The 21,763-nt window shown below is 50.0% G+C and overlaps 3 protein-coding genes across 4 annotated transcripts; 1 reads left to right on the top strand and 2 right to left on the bottom strand.

Annotated features, from left to right (window-relative positions):
* Positions 1-1,614: 1,614 nt before the first annotated feature.
* Positions 1,615-10,478, bottom strand: UBE2A (ubiquitin conjugating enzyme E2 A). Its single transcript, XM_082062136.1, has 6 exons — positions 10,193-10,478; positions 9,855-9,935; positions 9,756-9,781; positions 4,447-4,536; positions 3,363-3,451; positions 1,615-2,987 (listed from the first exon to the last, which is right to left on the bottom strand). The coding sequence occupies exons 1-6, from the start codon at positions 10,234-10,236 to the stop codon at positions 2,859-2,861; spliced, it is 459 nt and encodes a 152-aa protein (XP_081918262.1). The 5' UTR covers positions 10,237-10,478; the 3' UTR covers positions 1,615-2,858.
* A 1,492-nt stretch (positions 10,479-11,970) lies between these two features.
* Positions 11,971-14,970, top strand: STEEP1 (STING1 ER exit protein 1). 2 transcript variants are annotated; one of them, XM_082061746.1, is made up of 8 exons: positions 11,972-12,118; positions 12,152-12,294; positions 12,416-12,533; positions 12,643-12,684; positions 12,787-12,925; positions 13,439-13,528; positions 13,673-13,765; positions 14,507-14,970. In XM_082061746.1, exons 2-8 carry the CDS (start codon positions 12,171-12,173, stop codon positions 14,567-14,569), a joined length of 669 nt encoding a protein of 222 aa, XP_081917872.1. In that variant the 5' UTR covers positions 11,972-12,118; positions 12,152-12,170; the 3' UTR covers positions 14,570-14,970. The 2 variants fall into 2 exon arrangements, with proteins under 2 accessions (XP_081917873.1, XP_081917872.1); XM_082061747.1 differs by lacking the exon at positions 12,643-12,684 and having other exon boundaries at positions 11,971-12,118.
* Positions 14,971-19,333: 4,363 nt separating this feature from the next.
* SLC25A5 (solute carrier family 25 member 5) lies at positions 19,334-21,674 on the bottom strand. The gene is made up of 4 exons (XM_082061699.1): positions 21,155-21,674; positions 20,577-21,063; positions 20,320-20,460; positions 19,334-19,717 (listed from the first exon to the last, which is right to left on the bottom strand). The coding sequence occupies exons 1-4, from the start codon at positions 21,263-21,265 to the stop codon at positions 19,560-19,562; spliced, it is 897 nt and encodes a 298-aa protein (XP_081917825.1). The 5' UTR covers positions 21,266-21,674; the 3' UTR covers positions 19,334-19,559.
* Positions 21,675-21,763: the final 89 nt, after the last annotated feature.

Genomic DNA, 21,763 nt, shown 5'->3' with positions numbered 1-21,763 from the left:
TGCAGCACAGCTGCTGCTCTGAAAACAGCTTCTGAAATAACACCACCTTGCTGCTGTCTTTGTAGAAAAATAACCTGGCAGGTAAGTCTGGAAGTATGCTGGTTTTGTTTGGAGTTTTTTTGTGCACACTATTCCCTCTCCTGAACGCTGGGCTCTAGCAGATGGTGATGTAGGAGTGGAAGGAGCCTGGTACTTACTAGGCAGAGATCCCTGCAAGAAGTGCAGCTCCCCCTCCTTATATTGGATCAGCAGCAGGTCTTCGAGGCTTGGGGATGCTGAGGAGGGCAGCTAGAGCACAGCTGCAGTGTTTGGGTTGAAAAATGGCTCTTTTGGAGGCAGGAGGGTGGCCACAACGTGACACTGGTTAAACGTGAAGGTGCCTCAGTGTGCATAGCTGTCCAGGGTGAGGCAGTGCAAGGCACTGCTTTTCCCATCCCGGGAGCAGCTGTGGCGCTCAGCCTTACCCAAGGGGGTAAACCTGAGGGTGTTTGGTGTGTTGTTTTGTGGGGTTTTTTTTTTGTTTTGTTTTGTTATTGTTGTTGGTTTTGTTTGTTGGAGGGTTGTTTGGTTTTTGTTCCCCAGCTCTGTGCTGCTCTTGCCTCTGCCCCCGCCTCCCCTTAGAGTGCGTTCCATCCTGCTGCTTTTCTGGTTTTTAAGTAAGTGACTAGCAAGACAAATACAAAAATAGAGGGACCAATACAAGGGCTTCTCCAACATTTGACTTGAACCACTCGGAAAGGGTTCTGCTTGCAACAGTGGTTAAGATACTTCTGGTGGTAGGGTTGGGTTTAGGTGGGAGTTTGTGCATTTTGTTTTGGGTTTGTTTGGCTGTGGTGTTTTGTTTTTTTTCCCAGTCTCTAACTTGGCAGGTACAACTAAGGTCCCTGTTGCTTGACCTGCTCTGACTTGGCAAAGTCTTGTGGGTAGGGGAGGAAGCTTAGGAAACAAACACAAGTACCTGAGGCCGAATTTATTGCACCTTCTCTGCCCCACCAAGACTGAGGGTCCCGTTAAGACACTGTCCGTTGGGAGAACATGCAAGTAGAGCTTGGGTGGGACTTCAGTGGTAAAAGGCTGTTCCATGTAAGAAAAAAAGGCCTGTTCAAGGCTATGAGCTGTTGTCACAACAGGTGTTAACTCCTGATTTAATTTTCGGAAAGAGCCCGGCAGCTTCTATGTTAATTGTAGAGCTAAGCAGCAGTACCAGTTTTATCTGCCAGTCATTTTAAATCCTGTTCTCCCCCTCATAAGACAGGAGTAAAACAATTCCTGTATCAAATAATTACTCAGCCTGTTAAATTGCTGTAACTAACTCATTATCACAGGCTTTGGTTTTTAACAGTTTGCTCACACGCATGACATGGTGCTGAGCTTCCTGCAAGTGTTTTTTTTGCCCAGACTTGTGTCTCCATTTCTCCGCTAATGGCCGATCCTGGCCCGTACACCCTCCCAGCTCCTTGTTCTGGCTGGAGGGCGGTGCTGACGGTCCCTGCACCACCCCTGCGCAGCTTCTGCCCAAACACAACTCCAGTCCTGCTGTCAGAGTCTGCCCGGAGCCTGGTCCCGCAACAGCCTCCTGTCGCCCCAGATAAAATAACCACAGTTATACACCTCTTGCCTATTTATACAATAAGCACTAAGGTTACACTTTATTTACAACTTTTGAAAAATGTACAGTTTCTTACATGGGTTACTTGTGCAAAGTTAAACTCAACTAACAGACCAATGTGCACACAAAAGACACTGGACCAGTGGACAACACAAGGGCAGGTTCCATCCCACACTGCTGCTTAAGGTACTGTATCCAAATGTACAAACTTAGCCTTACAAAAAAAGTGAGTCTGGACTTACAAATGTTTTTGTTTCTTTTTTCAGAGTTGAAAAAATACTTTCATAAAACTGAAGGGAAACTAACTCAAGCATGCAGCAGTAGCTCACACAAACCACATAGTAATCTACAAAGAGCAGAAACTGCAGAGACTCAAGTGCCTACCCCGTACTTTATTCAAACTTAAGGGGTGGGAGAAAGACAACAAAGGAGAGTAATTCCACTGCTGGAACACTCCAGGATTTACCTCTTCCTTAATGTGGAAGGTCTTCTGCCCAGAGTTCCCCAGCTCTACCTGCTTTTATCAGTGACAGGAGCAGAGAAACTTAATGAAGCAGTCTCTGTAGGCACATCCTTTAAAATAAAATTTTAAAAGGGGGGGTGGATTCTCACCCTAAGCAAAGTACCACAGCTGTAGTGATTTATGTGTATCTGTACATAAATCTTGCATGTGAAGTGCAGAAGTAAATCGCATTCCATGGTCTTCCTAAATACTGGAATTTGAATCAATTTAAGAATTGTTTTATCAGTAAGGAGTTGATAAACCAATACAAAAGGGAAACAAGGTTATTTCTTCATTCAGTACTTACAAATGCAGTGCGGTCTAAACCAACAGTAGAGGTAAATGACCAGCCTGGACAGATCAGCACTTTAGTTAATATCAGTTAAAAAATGTGTATGTATATAAACATCCCTTTTATCAAGCTATACATAAGCATCACTGTGTATAACACAATTACAATTAAAAGCTTAGTGTACACTACAGAAATGCACAATACTGCCCTAAGACTGGAGAGGGACCACAGAAATGAATTCAGCATCAGTAACTCTTTTGCAAGTAACCCAAGTACAGAACATTTGACTTCAAAGTGGGTGCTTTCTGATGTCCAAGGAGAAGAAGCTTCAGCAAGGGAGGGTGGCAACAGCACAACAGCTATTCTGCTTTCAAAGTAAATGCTAGGAGGAAAAAGATGCCTCAGACACTTTGTTTATTTTCCTCATCAAGAGTGTTCATTTGCATCATCCTGGGTCAACAGTCACGCCAGCTCTGTTCTACTATTGCAGAAACCCGTTTTTCATATTCCCTCTTATTCTCTTGGTATAGCTGAGCTGCCTGGCTGTTGGCTGGACTGTTCGGATTTGGCTCATCCAATAGAGACTGTGCAAAGAGAAAAAGATTCTTAGGCACTTGAAAGCATGCAGAGTTTTCCAGCATATTCCTCAAACTACGCACACCAAGAAGAGTGCAGAAGTTCATCTAGACACAGGGAAGGCACGTTGCGTTACTCCAGTTGTGACTGGAAGCTTTTGCTGTGCAGGTGACAGCCAAGCAGGGACACCCAAGCAGTGCAAAGGCTGGCTGGGTCCCTTCAGTGACCACCTGCTGCCACCTGGGAGGTACAAATACCTCAGCAAAAAGCAAGGTATGGCTGCAATACTGGCTATCGGGGCAAGGAAATAAAAACGGTTTTCTGAGCTGTTTTTGTCAAAGCATCCTAATTTCATTCTGCCTTTCCATGCAGAGTTGTTTTACCTGTATGGATGTTAAGATGGAAGAGACATCGTAAGTAGGACTCCAACGATTCTGAAGAATATCCAGACATATACTACCATCCGCATAGACTAGAAAAGGTTCAAGAAGAGTCGCTTAAAACAGAAGTTGTACAGCTACTCATTTTTCCCAGTATATAGCCTGATCCTGACAACCTCCATACTGACAAACACTACAGAAGTCAATAGCATCTGACAGACTTAAATCCAACAAACAAGCCTGTTGGTAGCAAGAGGTGAAGCTTGTCACTGACAGCTGCCCAAGGTATTTAAACTCAACCTCTGCTTATTCTTCAACATCAAGCTTCTCTGTGCAACTACCACTATGGAATGAATAACAAAAAAAATGAACAGATTTTAAGACAAAAAAAATGTTAAGCTACCCACAAGTGAACCAAATAAAGGATACAGGCAAAAAGCAGTTCACATGTAAGGTTTCCCCAGAAAGTATCTATAACAGTGTCTAGTCACCTTACCCATGGCACCTTTAGAAGAACCTTCCCTCAGTGCACTTTACCCACACACACTTAACTTGCTGTATTTGACGAATTCAAGCATTTCTTCACAACCCTAATATCTGTTTGGAGGCAAGGAATACATCTCCAGCCTTTAATTACCAAAGCAGGGGATTAAACAATATTGCTATCACTGGCTATAGTTGGAAACTAGCACTACATTTTGATGTATATAATTCTTACAGGCATTTTTGAGAAGAAAAGTGATAAAAGACCACTGTGTTCAGCAGTGCCATTATGCTACGTATGCAGTGTGTCTGGACAAAAGTCCAAGGCACTGCTATTTAACTACAAAATACTCTTCTGTAAGGTTTAACAACAGGCAGTTGAGAGAAAGGAGTGTGTCATCAATACTGTCCTGTGACACCTGAAAGGCAAGAGGGTCCTTTTATTGCCCCTTTGCAGCCTGAGCACTGCTCACAAGTTCATCCCTGACAAGACTACCTAGAACCACACTCGAATTTCGCTTATAATAAACAGACTTTTTTTACAGCACTACAGCATGGTATAACTAAAAAAAAAAAAGAAACAAAAAACTCTGCAAGTACTTACCGTTCGGATGAAACATTTTAGAGACAAATCTAACAGTAGGTGGCTTATTCGGATATTCTTCTGTGAATTCTATTGTAAGTTTGAAAGTTCCTGGAGTTGAAAGAGATATAAGTAAACTTTATCAGAATGAATTTACACAAGGGCTTAATAAGTAGCATCCCTTCACAAGCACAAACTGATACCATTGTGCTCACACATGCATGTTGGGTATAGAATACTGAGTGCTAGGTCCTACACTGGTTCTTCTAACTCTCTTCAGAGTTAATGACTAACTCTGAAGTCCCAGACAGTGCTGGTACGAGAGTATCTCCTGTGACTTACTTTTATTGCCAAAACCACCACCCCAGTCAAAAGGTTTGTGTAAGGAAATAAATCTGCCCCTGAGGTTTTCTTCCACAAAGCCTAATCCCAGTGCGCTGCAAAAACAGCACGAGTGGGTGTATAACCATCTGTGTAACAGGCCATGATTTAGCAAGTCCCAGAGACTGGAATACGCTATCATGACAAGGACCTTCTTATTTATTTCCTGTTTAAATTTCAAGAAAATGTATTTTACTGTAAGGTAATCAAGTCTTATTGCAGAAAAGTAGTACAGAAAGCAGTACTCAAAACAGACACTTTACAATAAAAATCGTTTGCTTCTCACTAACTAGTCTTCGAGAAAGACTGAGTGGACACAGAAAACTCTGTAGTTAAATCCCAATCCAATTGTTTTAACAACCTGCACCAATGGAAATTATTCTAGCCCTTCTCCTCAGGCTATGACAATCTGAGAATAAGAAATCTGTCAACTCAGCTGCATAAATATGGGTCCAGTGGACGAAGCACTGCTGGCAATTCACATCACTAACCAAAGAACTCGACATGCTCCACTCCAAAACACAAGCTTCTCTTTACCGCGCTGTCACCTCAGACTGGCCAATCCAAGAGGAAGTTTATGAAGTCCCTGTGCATGCCCAGAAATACCTGAAGCACCTTCACATAAATATACAGCTCCCCGTACAGTCAGAGCTGTAACGAGCTGCCAGGACAGACATCGTACCTTTTTGAAAAGGCATTCTTACATATCCGTGACGGGTATTTTTCCCCCGCAACACTCAGCGCTTAACTTAAAATTCGGGGGCTCAGATGCAAAGCTCATCCTTGCTTTCTACTGTGAACAGATTTTTCAATCCCTTTTCCCTTTTTTCAGATGAGCAAGGACCTGCAGTATTTCCCAGGGACTCCTTCCTTTATAAGGAGACAAACTACAACACTGAGTTGCAAAAAACGAAGGTCATTGCTTTGATGTTCCAGTTTGCATATGAAGACAGAGTACAGATGTTTCAGAGCTTTCCATTCAGCTGTGGGAAGTCTCAACAGCCTGAAAATAAGGTTTTGCACGTTTGTTATTTATTAGCAGCCTAACATGAGAGCAGAGCGCCCAAAGCACGCTATCTTGCTGTAGAACAAAAGGGATAAGAGTAGCAAAGATTGTTCAAATTAGCAGAAATCTGTAGTGGGACTTTCAAGCTTTACTTCAGCTAATCCAGAGGCACAGAGCCAGATCTGAGATGAGTTTGAAAGCCAGCACTGGAAAGTATAATAATAACTTCTATCAGCTGCTAACATGAGCTCAGGACCACCTTTCCTTCCCTACACAAGGACAATCCCAAGCAATATTGGCACTTTAGAAATGAATGCTTAGAGATTTGATTCTACATCTTAAGAGATTCCCAGCTCTCCCTGCCCCAGTTCCAGCTCTCAGCAGCCTCCTTACGAGGCAGGAAAGCAGGCACTTCTATGCAACAGTGACTAAGCAAGCAGTGGGCTGAAAACTGAGCACAAGCCATCAAACAGTAGAGTTCAACAAGCATACTTGAGAAAATGAATGCTATTCTAGAAAACTGACTGAAGTGGGAGCAGAAAGGGCAGACAATATGGCCAAAAAGCAGTAACAAAGGCAGTTTGGTCTTAGAATCCATTTATAAATACTAAAAGAAAGGGAAGCTATCTGGCCCACCAGGGACAGGATGGCGTCACTTCTAACAGAAATCTGAGTGAGTGCCTAGACAGCTTCCAGCTGGAGTAGCTACCTACTCAAATTTCCAAATCAAGACCCAGAGTGGCAATGGCTCTTTGAAAGAGCTCCACAGTACATAGCACCTTGTTGTCGAGCTTTATTAAAGGACAGATCCAGAGATTCAATGACCCAAAGTCCAAGGGTCACTCACACTGAAAGCCCACACAAGTCAAACACGTATCACAACACACTGCTGGGGATGACGGCTTCAGGGCCCAGTCTCTTCTGTCACTAACCTAAAAGCTTTTAACTAGTATTCCTTGCAACTTGCTCTAGACAGCCAATTTTAAAACACAAATTATCATTTTCGCTATCATTATTGATATTAGGATCATCACTGATCTTAGGAGAACATTCTCTTTTCTCTCCTGTACTTACCTTGTTACCTGTTTCTCCTACTCTTACACAGACAACTCGGAGGCTCCTCCATGGTCTGTGCACTGGCCGACTGACCCCCACCCAGAGCAGCACCCACATCCCTGCCGGGCCCTTCTCACTGCAAGGAGCAAGAGCAGCCCCCTCTGTTCTGCTGTCCATAAAGCAGGGACAACCCCCTCCTCTCCCCACGAGGACACAGAATCCATATTCCGTAATCATGGAACAAACCATACAGAAGGCAAACGCCTTGTTTCCTCTGTTCAAGCCTCCTGCACGATCTCAGCAAGGCAGGATATTGCAATAACTGTGTTAGTTAACTCCCTCCAAGCCAGGAATCCTGCACTAACCAGTGTCAATGTCATCATTACCCAGCTTCAGAGAAACAGGTCTGAAGCACTGGGAGAGCCTGTGTTTCCATCACTGTGACACCACTACCACTTTAGATGCCACACACAAACAGATTCTTAGAAATATGGTGAAGGGCGGGATAAATATCCCCGGGGTCCTACTGCAGACACCTGCAATTGAATCCTCTTAAACCAGAAGATGGAAGCTATGCTGCTGATCTAAATTAGTAATTGCTCCCAGGGCGACTCAGCCTGTGTGCTTAGTTGTGAAAACACCCTCTGAAGTCTGGAGGCGGAGGGGAGGGAGGGTTGTTAGCTGCATTATGGTGCACAGCACGTAAATAAACATATTTGAACTTAAGGTTTTCAGTTCAGACAAAGCTAAGAAGCCTCAGAAGCTGAGACTAGAGAAGGGCCTCACCAGAATGAGGATAAAGAACAGTAGTTCTCACAATGTTGAAATTATTACACCTCTAGTTCAACAACAAAAATAAGTCACAGGCTACTTTCGCAATAATTAAGATATCTGAAGTCCTACAGTATCACCTGCAAGTAAAAGAGCCTAAAAATGAAAATAAAAGTGAATTCTGAAGAACACTGCCCTGCAAAGGCTTCAAGAGAAGGATTAGAGAGCTCCAGTGCACCTTTGTCTCACAAGGGGCTTCACAGTTACAAACCCAAACCCAAACTATCAGCTCAACACCGTTGAATAAAAACTCCCTTCATTTTACCTATATTAAGCTAAACTGCATCTGAACTGTGCTACTCTACTCACTTAATGGAAAAGCACAGCCCAGGCACCACTACGCCTTTATCTCTAGGCACCACTTAGTATTTTGTTATCTAGCACAAGGTAAGATATGTCCCAGAGAAAAGGAGATAAGCATGTCCTGCAACACAAGACATATCTGTTTCCCGGAGCACATACTGTGAAAACACACACTTTCCTATGAAAAGAGCAATCCATCACACACCAAGATTGTATTTTTAATCAACCAAAGCAGTAGGACAGCAGCAGCAGACTCAAGCTTCTGTTTGAACTTCAAACTGCTGAGTGCAACATGTGCTAAGTATCTGAGATAAAGACACGATGCTGCCACAGCGGAAAGCACAGACAAAAATCAGTATCTCAGGGCTCTCAAAAGCGGTCTCCAGCCTTCTGTAACAAAATGGAAATATATGGAAATAAAGCCCTTATAGCATCTGTTAACCCCACACTGAGCTGGAAGAGCCTGAACATGGAAACAACCTGCATTTCAGCACACTGCAAGGAGACGGCTTTCTGCTCCAAGCAGTGAATCACCCCATCAGTGGCAGTGCACCAAGCAGCCGAGCAGCTCTAGCAACCCCCACAGAAGTTTAAGGGAGCCCTTCTTTAAGGTTTACAAGATGAGATAACAGAGTACATTAGCCTACCTGTTCTATTATGCAGTGTTATGGAATACTCAAGTTCTAAACATTATACTTCTGAAGCAGCTACTATAGAAAGTTTCTTAACCAAATTCATTAAAAAAAAAAAAAAGTAACTAGAGCCTTTGGAGCTTTCTTAGGTCTGAAATATTTAAAATCTTCAAAACTGTCAGAGGAAAAAAAGAGATCTTCAATTTAAAGGCATGCCCACAGGTGCTACCTCCAAGGATAAACAGAGGCAAAGGAGTTAGCCAAGAACACCATAAGAGTTAAGGAATTTTTCCTATACTTTTGTCATGAGTCATGGAGATCTAGAATTAATTATAACCTGCACTGAAAGTATCTTTAAAAAAAAAAAACAAACAGCATCACTGATTTCAGTGAGACAGTATCTCATGTCTAACAAGTTTTCACAAAGATGTTTAACTATTCACACAGCATTGGTAAAATTAAAAAAGACAATAAGGCCAGACAGAAACTACCAGGACACAGATATGTCACAATAATTTATTTAGTCAGCTTTCAAAGTTAAAAAGTCCTTTTAATCTTTAACCCTGAATTATATCAATTGTAGCAGAATAAAGTAGATGCTTCCCCAAAACAATCCATTCTGAACTTCCTCAGACATCCAGCCCATTTCCTACTTCAGCTGACTCACATTGGGACTTACTCACTGAACACTTCCAGCACCAGAAAAAACAGAACTGATGCCAAATGACAACGGTTCTATACCAGGTTTTGACAAGTCTCCAAATATGAGCATCCCTGAAAACAGGATCCACGGTTCAACAGAAACGCTTGGAGATGCTTAAAATGGTACCTTAAGTTAGGCTTAGGATAGTCAGATTTAGCGATTACAAGCAAGCCCCTACAAGCTATTTTATGTTTCTGTAAATCAACACAGCACTCTAGAGCTACAACCCGTTCTCCGAGTAGGATTTGGGAAACAAAAAGTCCTTAGGTCCAGCACAGGGCTGTGTGGCCAGGTGAGTGTGCACCCGTGTCCCCTCCCCAGCCCGGGCGCACACCTGTTGCAGCGCTGGCAGCAGTGACACACCGAGGCCACGTCAGAACGCAGCCGGTTACCCCGAGAAAGCCCCAGCCGTACTCACCGTCCTCGAACGGGGTCCCCTCGGGCCTGCGGGAGAAGCACAGCACAGCGTTACCGCGGGCAGCCCCCGGCCCGCCGCCCCCGCCGCCGCCCGACTCACCCGAAGATGACGGCGTTCCACACCATGATGTTGTTCTCGGAGGGGGCCCCGCTCACCCCGGCCGGGGGATCCTCCTGCAGCCTGCGGGGCACACGGGGCGCTCAGGAGACAGCCCCGCCGGCCGCCCCTGCGCACTTGGCGTAACCCAGGCAGGCGGCCGCGCTCCTCTGCGCAAACAGCGTAACCCGCAGGCAGCCGGCGCAGAGCGGCGCTACGCAATCAGCGGAGCGCGCCCTACCCCGCCGCCATGTTGTGCTGCCCCCCTCCTCCCCCGGTAGAGCCGGGCCCTTCGTCCCCCGCCCGCCCTCCCCTCTCCCCTCAGCCGGCGGCCTCGGTACCTCTTGAAGTCCCGCATGAGGCGCCTACGGGCCGGAGTGGACATGGCGGGCTCAGGGTTATAGATCACTCATACACTATCAGAGGAGACACGGAGCGCCCAGAGACGGCGGCGGCAGCGAGGTCCGACCGAGACAACGGCAGCGCTGGCGACCGGGACGACCGCGGCCTCTACCACCGAGGCGGGCGCGGGGGGAGACCCCGGACTGCACCGACTCCTGCGCCGGCTGCCGGGCGATCCCGGGATGTACCAACGGCGCGGGGGGAGGAGGCGGAGCCGGACGTCGCTAAGTCCCCAGCCTCTACCACCGCGGCGCGGGGGAGAGGGGCGGTGCCTAGAGCAGGGGGGCTGTACCAATGGCTCTGGCGGACGGGGGTGGAACGTGCCGCTGACGTCACGGAGCGTCACGTTTACAGATCCTCTAGTGCCACCCCTGTCGTGGGCGGGGCCACCTTGCGGCAGGGTCCCGTCCGGCCTGGTCCGTGCCACAGAACAGAATAAGAGAGGGGGAAAGCATTTTTGCTGATTTCCACCCCCCCCCCCGCCTTGTTTTATTGTGTTTTAAATTGTTGGCCTAATCATGAAAGTAACTCCTAAAGAAGCAGCCAGGAGGGATCTTACACTGAAGGCCAGCACTTCTGGCAGAACTGCATTCTGCTCCTTCCCAGAGGAAGAGCTCTCTGTCCAACTCCTTTGCTTCACCTGTTGCTCTTTTTCATGTACTGCCGCCATGGAGGGTCTGGCTGCGTCTCCAACCACCCATCAGGCAGGCTTGTCATCCTCAGACAGAGAAACCCCACCGGCTGGCCGCAGGGACCTCCGTGGCGCTCGGCTCTGTCACCCTGCACAGCAGCCTGGCAGAAGCCAGGTCATCTCATCCCCTTTTCTCTGAGCTCAGAGCAGAGAGATGACACCATAGGTGTGGAATTTGGTCAGTTGGGCTCAGCTGTCCCCACTGTGTCCCCTCCCAACCCCTTGTGCCCCGCAACCCACTCACTAGTGGGTGTGAGGAGCAGAAAAGCCCTTGACTCTGTGTGAGCTCAGCAGTAACTAAAACATCTCTGTGATATCAACACTGCTTCCAGCACAAATCCAAATACAGCAAAGAAAATTAACTCTACCCCATCCAAAACCAGCACTACTTGCTATGCTGCACATTCTGCTTCCACAGAGAGTTTCTTCCAAGGGGAAATAATCTCTCCCTTTTTAAATAGCCTTTGAGAGTAAAGAATTTCTCTCTGCTGTCTAGAGAGGACAGGATAGGCTCTGTTTTTCTAGCTTCTCCTCACTTGGAACTTCATGTAATACAGCCACATGGGGAGGTGGCTTCAGAAAAACACACGGAAGACACAGTGAAGCTGAAAGAAAATTATAAAAATAAAAATACTGCTTTCACAACTGCACTGAAAATCTGCTCTAGACCTTTCCTGCTCTTATGCAGCCTATGCAATAAGAAACAGATGAGCTCTTGGTCCTTGTCAAGACACTCTGTTCGGTGTTTGCCTTAGGTACGCAAGGGAACCCCGCTCACAAGGGATCCCCACTCACAAGGGATCCCGCTCACAAGGGATCCCGCTCACCAGCCCATGACGCTGGCCCAGCCAGCGCTGGACGGAGCAGCCTGATCCTGCATGTGAAGGGCACCGGTGCCCCCACTCCCCGGGGCTGGGCGCACCCCTGTGCCGAGCTCAGCTGAGCTTGTTGGTTAGGAGACATGACGCCAGGCCTAAGCTGTGCTATCGTAATTTGCATTTACTGCGCGATCACCCCGGGCCGGGCCCCGCGCTGCCGTTGCCCCCGCGGTGCGCACCGACAGCCCCCGCGCCCCCTGCCGGCGGAAACGGCCGCGCCGCCGAAACGCGCGCAAATAAACAAGCGGAGACGGCAGGAGCCGTCGGCAGCTCCCGGAAAACCCTGCCGGGGCGGAGCCGCGCTGCCGAGGGGCCGGGCCGGCCGGGAGGCCGCGCTGCCAGGCCGCCATGCCGAAGGTGGTGTCCCGCTCCGTCGTCTGCTCCGACACCCGCGACCGCGAGGAGTACGACGATGGGGAGAAGCCGCTCCACGTGTACTACTGCCTGTGCGGGCAGATGGTGCTGGTGCTGGGTGAGCCGCGGGCGGGCGGGCGGCGGGGCCGGGAGGCGGCGGGGCGCGGAGGGCGGGTTCCCGCCCCGGGGGGGTTCCTGTCCCGGCCCCGCCGCCAGCCCGGCCCGCCGCTGTCCCGCAGACTGCCAGCTGGAGAAGCTGCCGATGCGGCCGCGGGACCGCGCCCGGGTGATGGACGCCGCCAAGCACGCGCACAAGTTCTGCAACGCCGAGGAGGAGGAGTGCGTGTTCCTGCGCAGGTGCGCGCGGCCGCGCCGGGCGGGGAGGGGCTGCCGGGGCGGCGGGCCATGGCCCGGCTGCAGCGCCCGCGGTCCCTGCGCCCCTCACCGCCTCTTCCTCTCTCCCCAGACCAGAAGGCATCGAGCGGCAGTTCAGGAAGAAGTGCGGCAAGTGAGCGACTTTTGGCTTCTCAGCGACTTTCAGAGTCTGTGAGGTAATCACAGGAATCCAGAATCTGCGTTTCCACACAGCTCCGTGTGTTTCTGTTTGCAGGTGTGGACTGCTGCTCTTTTATCAACACCAACAGAAGAATGCTCCCGTGACATTCATTGTTGATGGGGCTGTGGTTAAATTTGGCCAGGGTTTTGGGAAAACAAACATATATACACAGAAGCAAGAACCCCCCAAAAAGGTAAGCTGCTTTACAGAAGTAAAAAGGGCTATCTGTGCTTTTCAAAAAGGTGTCGTGAGTAAAATCATGTAATGGTGGGGCCAGAGTGGAGAAAAAACAAAGAACCTCTAAACAATTCAGTTTGGTGTCTTCTCCCTGTGTGCCTTGAGTTTTCATTTACAGACGTCACTGCAGCTTGGAGTGCTGGCACTAAAGGAACACAAAATAAACTTGGAAATCTAGACTGTGCCCGATGTTTAGCCTCAGTTGTCAGAAAGTTTCAGTTTGTGAGTAGGTTGGATTGGTAGTCTGTACAGTGATTCTCAAAATCTGGCTCATCTTTTACGTATTAGTGACTTTAATAATGACAGCTCTAAGCCCAGAAATCACTGGGGATAATTCTCCTTTGGCACCCATAGCGTTCAGGTAATCTTAACAGCTTGCATGAGAAGCCTTGGAAGCTTTGAAAAAGTGGAAGTGACAAATGGCACAACTGTTACCAAGGATTTACAAAATACTTTGCTTCTCAACCAGGTGATGATGACCAAACGGACAAAGGACATGGGCAAGTTCAGTTCTGTCACAGTGTCCACAATTGATGAAGAGGAGGAGGAGATTGAAGCAGTGAGTTTTGTCTGCCCCTGCTGACAGTCACATCTGAACTGGGCAGCTGTCTCAGCCTGGTTAGAGCCAGGGATCAGCTCACCATTTGGATGAGGTGGTGTTACTTTGGGGTTTGCTGTTGCAAAGTGACTTTGTATGTTTCAGAGGGAGATTGCAGATTCCTATGCACAGAATGCAAAAGTGATTGAGAAACAGCTGGAACGTAAAGGCATGAGCAAAAGAAGGCTACAGGAGTTGGTGAGTGTTTTCAGTGTTAAACACAAATCCCCGGTATCTGTTGGCTTTGTATACAAGAGCTATCTTGCAGATAGGACTACAAGTATAGGGAGGTTCTGGTACACTCATAGGTAACTCATAGCTTTGTAAAAGTGACTTATCCTTTATAGGTTTTATAGAGATGTTCTTTTAGTCCTCGTGAACTTAAAACCGTATGCCATTACCTATAGAGCTAACTGAGGAGCAGCCAGCAGAGCTTTTGCAGAGACACTTTCCATGACCTGTTGGACAGGGGAAGGGGAAACCAGGCCATGGCTTTGCCAACCGGAGCACCCCTTGTGCTGTGCTCTCAAGCCTGCTTGGCAGAGCAGGTCTTTGCCATGAGGCATCAGGGCAGATGAAGGCCTTTGTGGAGGACCTGCCAGGTCAGTTGCTACTGGAAAGGCCACTTGAATTAATGGCAAGAACATCACAGCTGATCTTACCTGCTGTGACATGAGTGGTAGATGGAAGGGCAGGGGGGAAGTGTGCAGCTTCCACCTGAGGATAGAAAGTATGAAATAGTTTCCTGTGCAGTTAGTCATGGGCTTTTTTTGATTTTAAAGGTGGTTGTCATTTTCTGCCTCAGGGGAGGAGGGAGTCAGCAGAGCTAGTTCTCCTCCTGGTGTGAAAAGTTTGCAGTGGTCAAACAAGAAGTCAAACCTCACTGAAGGGGAAACATATCCAGACATAATTTCCTTCTGTCTTAATTTTCTTAATCAGGCTGAGTTGGAAGCCAAGAAAGCCAAGATGAAAGGAACCCTGATTGATAACCAGTTCAAATGAACGCTGCACATCTGCTGGTGTTTGGAGACAGGAGGAGGCTACCAGGAGCTATCAGAGATCTGTTAACAAAGTACAGCAGGAGACAACATTCAAGGGCAACATGCTGCATCCATCTTGGAGGATGAGTACCTCTGTCATAAGTGATACTCCGGTACCAATTTTCATCATTTCAGCAGGACTGAAGACTTTGCTGAAACTGCAGTTAGAGACTCAGTGTTAGAGCAAGTTGTTCCAGGCAGAGTATTTACTTTTGGGAGAATCTTTGCTGGGTGCCTTCCTGAGTTCAGTGCACCTTTAGACACCTGTCTTTTTATTTTGGTAGTTTTCAAATGTGTAGTATTTCCATGAGTGTATTAGAACAATAGGTCAACCGTACAACAAATAAATTATGACAAAAGTGAGCTCTGTGCCTGTTGTTCATTTTGTTATTTTAAATATGTCCAAAATGTGCAGCAGCCCAAGAGACCTGCCATTCCAACACAGTGGGGAACGACTCGGCTGCACGGCTTGGGGATGATGCCGCTGCTTGCCCCGACCAACAGACGGGCTGTCAAAGCACAGGCTTGGCTGTAGCTTGAAGTCTCAGCTCCTACTGAACACTGGAAAGCTACAGTTGTACTGAATTACACTGTCCAAACAGATGCTGCCTGATATAACAACATGAAATCCAACTCTGGTTTAAACTACTGAAAACAATAACTGTGTATTATACCATTGAGTGCAAATATATAGTTTGAAGCTACTGACAGATTGGTGATCATTTAGAGTAGAATACAACTGCATGTCTGAACTAACCTGTTCTGCAAAACAGTATTCAGAGTTGTAAAATGTGAAGGAGAAGGAAAAGGAAAAATTGTTTCGGATGCAACAGCCACTAAGGACTTGCATAAAGACAACATTAAGATTTGCTGTGGAAAGTACCTTGTTTGGGAAATAATATTTTGTGTCTACTGTGGGATGTAATAACAATGCTCTATAGCCTTATCTTTGTTGCTCTACTTGGGATTAAATACCATGTTACAGATTTGAACTAAAATAGGTTTCCTAGGGTGTTCTTACTCTATGACGTATCATAAAATAATGTAAGCAATGAACAAGATGATTCATCTCCCACAATTATGGAAGACTTCCCATAATCAATAAAGATTTTCCATCTGGCTTTACAACCCTCACAGGGAAAACTCAGATCTGCTTATCCAAAGGATGTATCCTTCCTTTCTTTGGGAAAATAAGGTGTAAGGAGGGAGCAAACTCTGTTGCAGAGCTGCAGGCTGGGATGCATCAGTTGTGTACAGATTTAAAATGCACATTTTCCCACTCTGTGTCAAAGTCAGGCCCCACAAGGGTACACAGACCAGGTTGGTAAGGCGTCTCAGTCCCTTGGGAATGTTCCTTAGACGGCCAGTCTAAGGAGAAGAGTCTTCAACAGCAGACCCACTGCTCCAAGGAGACCAGCTCAAAAGGGGTTTCTGGCAGGCTCCATTTATACCCCATCTAGTTGAATCTGAGCTGTGGTCACTTATGGTAGGTGTCCAGAAACTTCTCTCAACCAAGATGTCTCATTGGCCAAAGGCCCTGTCTGTTGACCAAGGGGTCGACATCATCACAGTGGTCCGTCAGCCTAGAAGTTTCTGTTGCTCCTGGGGGGAAGTGCTTCTGCCACAGGTGGACACTCCATTGCAAGGCCCTGCGAGATCCAGGCACCAGCCCCGCGGCAAGAGCTGCAGCATGTGCACTGGAGAGCACTTCCAGACAAGCCCGTTTCCTCAGAAGCAGGTTAACTCCATGCGATGCAACCAGTTCCTGCTCCTCCAGCCAAGCTGCCTTGTCCCTCGGGCTTGGCTTTGCCACGCTCAGGCCCTACACTGAGTTGTGCCAAGCGCTGGGCACAGCTTAGAGCAGGTCAGGCTCAGTGGCGCTTTGAAGGCAGAGATGTGAAGGTGGAAACACGACGTAGAAATGTGGCCTTATGCAGGCAGAGGAGCCTGGGGCTGCCCCCCTGCCTGCCATGGAATACCCTGAGCTGCTGTCCTCCCCGGTCAGTGCCTGACCCCACACACATCTCCAGCAGAGGAGGGAGCAGGGCAGCTCAGCCCTCACACCTCCCTCCTCGCCTGGGCAAGGCCCAGAGCCCTGCTCCCAGCTCTGCTGCCATTAACGCCTCCCAAACCCCGGGGAAGAGGGTGACTGCCCCTGCCTGGTGTGGCCTGACACCAAATCTCCAGGCAAAGGGTGGTCTCCAGCCCAGCCACAGAGGTTCCACCCCACAGAGACATCAGGGAGCAAGGGCGGCCCCATCCCACACCCCCAGCACTGCAGCCAGCCCAGCTGAGGGGGTGCTGTGCACTGAGCCATTCCAAACACCCAGCACCGCTCACCACCTGCCCCAGCCCTGACAAGTGTTTCATATGACCCCACGCACAGCCATGCTGTGTCAACAGCTCCTAAACCCAGGATTTACAACCATGAGGCAAGGGGCCGAGATGAAAATGGCACCACAGGCACTCGCCCACCTCTCCCCGCCAGCAAACGGGCCAATACGCCGGGCTGGGCACAGCTCCCATGGAGGAAATAATGACATACCAGAAGTTCAGTACTCCCAACAGAACTGTGTTTGAAAGGAAACCTCCACACCCCCACCCCTGCTGTCCTTGGGGCAGCACAGCCTGGGGGACACACACTTGTGTTGGATGGACTGTGCTCAGTGTGCTGCCCTGCCGCTGGCCACAGTCCCTTTCCTGTGCCTCAGTTTCTCCACAAGAACAAAGCCCTTAATCCCTCTGTAACGTGCTCCTGTGACAGGCAGAAGCAGCAGCTGAACCCCCCCAATCTGCTTCCCCAGACAAAGCTGCTCCCAAGGGAGCTGCCAGGAGGGGGAGGTTAAATCCCCGTGAGGCCCCAGGTCAGAAGGGGCTGCCAGCCTGGGTCCCCCAGCAGCGGAGCATGGGGAAAACCCCTCGTGGGCTCTGCCCCATGTCTCCTGTGCACCAGAGCTAACAAAACTGTGATACATACACTTGTCTCCTCAGTCCCAAAGATGAGTAACTAGCATGAGTAGCAACAACTCGCTTCACTTGGTGCCAGCCCTATACCCTAAGCCCGGTGCAAAATGCTGTAGGTTGAAGGACTTACAAGTCACCCAGGTCAGCTCCTTTGCAGCACAGCACAACAGCCCAGCTCAGCACCTTGGTCACCACCACTGTGTGGAGGAAGAACCCATGCACCTACCTCCCTGTGCTACCGGAGAGGAAAGCATTCCCCATGCTCAACAACCAGCAGCATCTCAGAACAGCCCTTGAAATCCGAGAGAGTTTAGCAGCAGGAGGCAATAAGAGTCAAGAGTCTTTAATTATCTTGCATTTATGCAGCAGCAGAGGGCCCCCCAGTAAGGCTGCCCTGTGGTGCAGACCCCTGCCAGGCTGCTGCCTGCTCCCCCCACCATGTTTCCTGCAGCTTGTAGTGTCGCTTAATTTCTTACAGAGAAACTTTCAGCCTATTTTGTGTCGATGGCAAGCAGTGGCATATCTCACACCGCAGGAGCCCAGAGGCAGCTGAACTGCACCAGCAAAGGCTCTTGGCTCAACAGGGTGGTGTGAGACCATCTTCCATCACAAGCCCACACACCCATTCACAGGGACCCAAGCATGCCCATGCCGGCTGCTGCGGGACGGTACTGCACTCCCATGCCTGGCTGCCCCACTTAGATTTCAGCAATAAAAACAACTACCGCCCTTTGCAACACAGGAGCTTGTTTATCTGTTCCAGACAGTGATTGAGATTGGTTTCAGTGATTGAGATCAACTGCTTTGAGCAGGTCTGAGCAGCGAGAAAGGACCAAAGGCATGGGGCAATGAGGAAGGACTCGCTGATACGGGCAGACGACCAGAACACCCACACACCACCCCAGCCCCCTGGCCAGAACCCAGGCAGCTTCACTGGGGTGGCTCACAGACCCACGGAGTTGTCTGAGTAAAGGCCAAGCCACACACATTGCCCAGTCTTGCAGCATTTTCCCCAAATTGCACCAGCAACATGAAGGAATTTCCCCTTCCCTCCAGAATTTGGGGCTGGGACAAGTTTAACTTCCAGGGGTAAGGGCTGAGCCTGGAGATGCAGTTCCCTCCCTGGCAAGCCCAGCTCTGGCACACAAACCATCCATCTCTGCTCAGCTGTGACATCCCTGCAGCACAACTCCTGCGAGGGCCAGGCTGGCCAGCGGCTCTGCAGGAGAGCAGCCAATACCTGCACTTACCTTCTCTGGCTGAGTTTTAACATGTCCAGATAGGCAGCTCATTTTCCAAGCCAGAGCATGTGATGCCAGCTCTGTTCCTCAGACAGCAGCAAATACTCCTTAGACATTTCTCTGGCCTCCCAGGCGTTCAGCGCCGTGGGAAGACTTGGGCACTTGGCGCTTTCAAAACAAGGTTTCATCAGCCCCAGGGAGCAGACAGGCCAGAGAAAAGGCTGGTGGCACACAGCCAGAGCATCATCTCTGGTCACTGGAGTCCTAGGAGAGAGCAGCTGTGAAAGTCCTTCAAAGCTGACAGTCCCCATTCCAGCCCACAGCGCTGGCCTCTGCTGGGGAGGCAACATGACAGAGCTTCCTCAGCAGCCCGCACTGCGTTCACTTGCCAGAGACCACAGGTAGTTAGCGGGTAACGAGGTATGCAGGGTGGAGGTGGTTCACCTTCCTCCTCTACAATCACTGTGCAGAGACCCCGCTCCCCTCACACTGCAGGGAGAACAAACATGACACAAGGAAAGTTGTTTTCAGATTTGTATTTCTTTGAACTCTTTAAACCGGAGTGACTGAAATAGAAACTGTTTGAGTCCCGTCAGGGGGAATGACTTGTTAAAGACAGGGCAGGCAGGTGCCCCTGCCCCATGCCAACCTGTATAAATGTCAGCTGCCACTGTTTAGTAACTAGACAGTTTTCATACAAGTCCATGACTACACATTACAACACACCAGTTCCCAGTAGGAAATAACTTATGTGTACTTCTTGATTTCATCATACAGGACTAAGACAAAAGCACCACCCATTCCTCGGAGTACGTTCGACCATGCACCTTTGAAAAAGGCCTTGGCGCCCTCATCCTGGGCAATCTTCCGCCAGCAGTCGAGAGTGCCGGAGTACATTATGTCAGCTGCAGGAGACAGACAGCATTAGGAATTGGATGCTCATGACCTCGACTTCCAGGACAGACACAGCCTGACACATCTGCCAGCTCCATAACCTCACGTGCATCCCATTTCTTGACTTTCTCTAGTGTTAGTGTGTCAGAGGACAAGATCACTCAGGAGATACACTGCTGCTGCATTTCCCCTAGGAGACACTGGAAGAACCAGTTCAAGCAGAAGGCAGCTCCTGTTTGCTTTGACACCAACACTTCAGACCCATAAGCTATTGCACAGTCAGACAGGCTGCACCTGCTGCCAGGGCTGTCTCTTCTTGGCCCAGAGACGCTAGTTTGCAACATCCTTGGGCGAGTTCTGCTGTTCCTGCCTACTGCCAGATACCTCACTTGCACGTGCCACCTTGCAGGGGTGCTGTGGAGACTGACCTGTGTGTGCCCCCCACCTGACATCTGCACCCGCAGCTCCTCTCGCACCCTGCTGTTTCCCAGAGAGGAGGGGATATCTACACGGCTTGGTGAAAGCCAAACTGCTTTGCCTTCACCTCAGCTCCACAACCAACTTTTGATTCAGGGATGCCTGACACTTCCTCCATGAGGAGGTAGAAACTTACTTCCTTTACGGCCAGACTGCATCATCATGCGACGACGAACAGTATCAAATGGGTAGGAGACAAAACCAGCAACAGCAGTAACCGTCTGAGCAATCATCCAGCTGACAACGATGTGTGTGTTCTTTGGGTCTGGAAGCATTCCTGCACGAGAGAGGTTTTGATGAGAACAGCAGGTGATCCACCAGCATCTGCCAAAACACCCTGCAGACCTGCTGCAGCCCAGCATCTCCCTTCTAGTGCCGTTTCAGTCAACTCACCCTTTGCAGTGTCGTAGATGCCAAAGTAGGAGGCTCTGTAGATGATGATGCCCTGGACAGAGACACTGAAGCCCTGGTACAGGCCCTTGAGGCCATCCGACCGGAACACTTTGATCAGGCAGTCACCGAGCCCAGTGAACTCCCGCTCAGCTGTGGATTTACCCACATCGGCTCCCAGGCGGGTTCGGGCAAAGTCCAGGGGGTAGACGAAGCACAGGGAGGTCGCGCCAGCGGCGCCCCCGGACGCCAGGTTACCGGCAAAGTACCGCCAGAACTGGGTGCGCTTGTCCACACCGCCCAGGAAGATCTGCTTGTACTTGTCCTTGAAGGCGAAGTTGAGGGCCTGGGTGGGGAAGTAGCGGATGACGTTGGCCAGGTTGCCGCGCCAGAAGGAGAGGATGCCCTGCTCGCGGGGGATGCGCACCACGCAGTCCATGATGCCCTTGTACTGCTTGTCGGCGGCGATCTGCTTGCTGGCGTGCTGCACCTGCGGGGGACACACGGCCGTCAGCGCCGCTCCCCCGCCGCCCCCGGCCCGCCGCTCCGCGCCCCGGGGCTGCCCCGGCCCCAGCGCTCACCTGCAGCAGCAGCTTGACCCTCTCGATGGGGGCGACGGCAGTTTTGGAGATGGCGGCCGCCACCCCGCCGGCGAGGAAATCCTTAAGGAAGGACACGGCCGCATCGGCCATGGCGGGTGGCGGCGGCGGGCGAGGCGAAGCGAAGCAAACCAAAGCAAGGCGAGAGCGGGCGAAGCGAGATGAGAGGACTGAGCAGCTGCGGTCGGCGGGAGGCGGCACTGCCGGTAACGGGGCGGGCACCCGAAATGGCCGCTTATATAGTGACGGAGGCGGCACGTGGGCGGGGACCTGCGCACCGCCCCGTCCCGCTCGCCCATTGGCTGGGGGAAGAGGGCGTGGCCGGCGCAGCGGGACGGGGCCGCCCCGGCAGCCGGCGGGGGCGCATGGCCGGGGTCCCGGGGATCACCCGCGACCCAGCACCCCTGGGGCACACACCGGAGCACCCCGGGATGAGGGCAGCCCGCCAGCCCCCTGACCCGCCACACTCCCCCGTGGTGGTGACGGCGCTTTCGTGCCAGCGACCCCCCCAACCCCGCCGCGCCACCCGGGTGCCGTCGTGAAGGCAGCCGGGCAGACAGGGGGGAGCCTCAGAGTCCACGTACAGGACCA

This window comes from Streptopelia decaocto, assembly GCF_964273445.1.
Source record: "Streptopelia decaocto genome assembly, chromosome: 10".
NCBI lineage: Eukaryota > Metazoa > Chordata > Aves > Columbiformes > Columbidae > Streptopelia > Streptopelia decaocto.
The sequence above is the reverse complement of the archived record's forward strand: the minus strand, read 5'-3'. Positions and strand labels throughout refer to the sequence as shown.

What these genes read in the sequence shown, in the direction of transcription:
- UBE2A (XM_082062136.1), bottom strand. Translation starts at nt 10,236, where the DNA reads ATGTCCACTCCGGCCCGTAGGCGCCTCATGCGGGACTTCAAGAG. An exon ending in TGGAACGCCGTCATCTTCGG is followed by an intron (nt 9,782 to 9,854) that starts GTGAGTCGGGCG and finishes CTTCTCCCGCAG; the next exon opens with GCCCGAGGGGACCCCGTTCG. An exon ending in GGGGACCCCGTTCGAGGACG is followed by an intron (nt 4,537 to 9,755) that starts GTGAGTACGGCT and finishes TTTCAACTCCAG; the next exon opens with GAACTTTCAAACTTACAATA.
- STEEP1 (XM_082061746.1), top strand. Translation starts at nt 12,171, where the DNA reads ATGCCGAAGGTGGTGTCCCGCTCCGTCGTCTGCTCCGACACCCGCGAC. An exon ending in GCAGATGGTGCTGGTGCTGG is followed by an intron (nt 12,295 to 12,415) that starts GTGAGCCGCGGG and finishes GCTGTCCCGCAG; the next exon opens with ACTGCCAGCTGGAGAAGCTG. An exon ending in TTCAGGAAGAAGTGCGGCAA is followed by an intron (nt 12,685 to 12,786) that starts GTGAGCGACTTT and finishes TTCTGTTTGCAG; the next exon opens with GTGTGGACTGCTGCTCTTTT.
- SLC25A5 (XM_082061699.1), bottom strand. Translation starts at nt 21,265, where the DNA reads ATGGCCGATGCGGCCGTGTCCTTCCTTAAGGATTTCCTCGCCGGCGGG. An exon ending in GGGTCAAGCTGCTGCTGCAG is followed by an intron (nt 21,064 to 21,154) that starts GTGAGCGCTGGG and finishes TGTCCCCCGCAG; the next exon opens with GTGCAGCACGCCAGCAAGCA. An exon ending in CATCTACGACACTGCAAAGG is followed by an intron (nt 20,461 to 20,576) that starts GTGAGTTGACTG and finishes TCTCTCGTGCAG; the next exon opens with GAATGCTTCCAGACCCAAAG.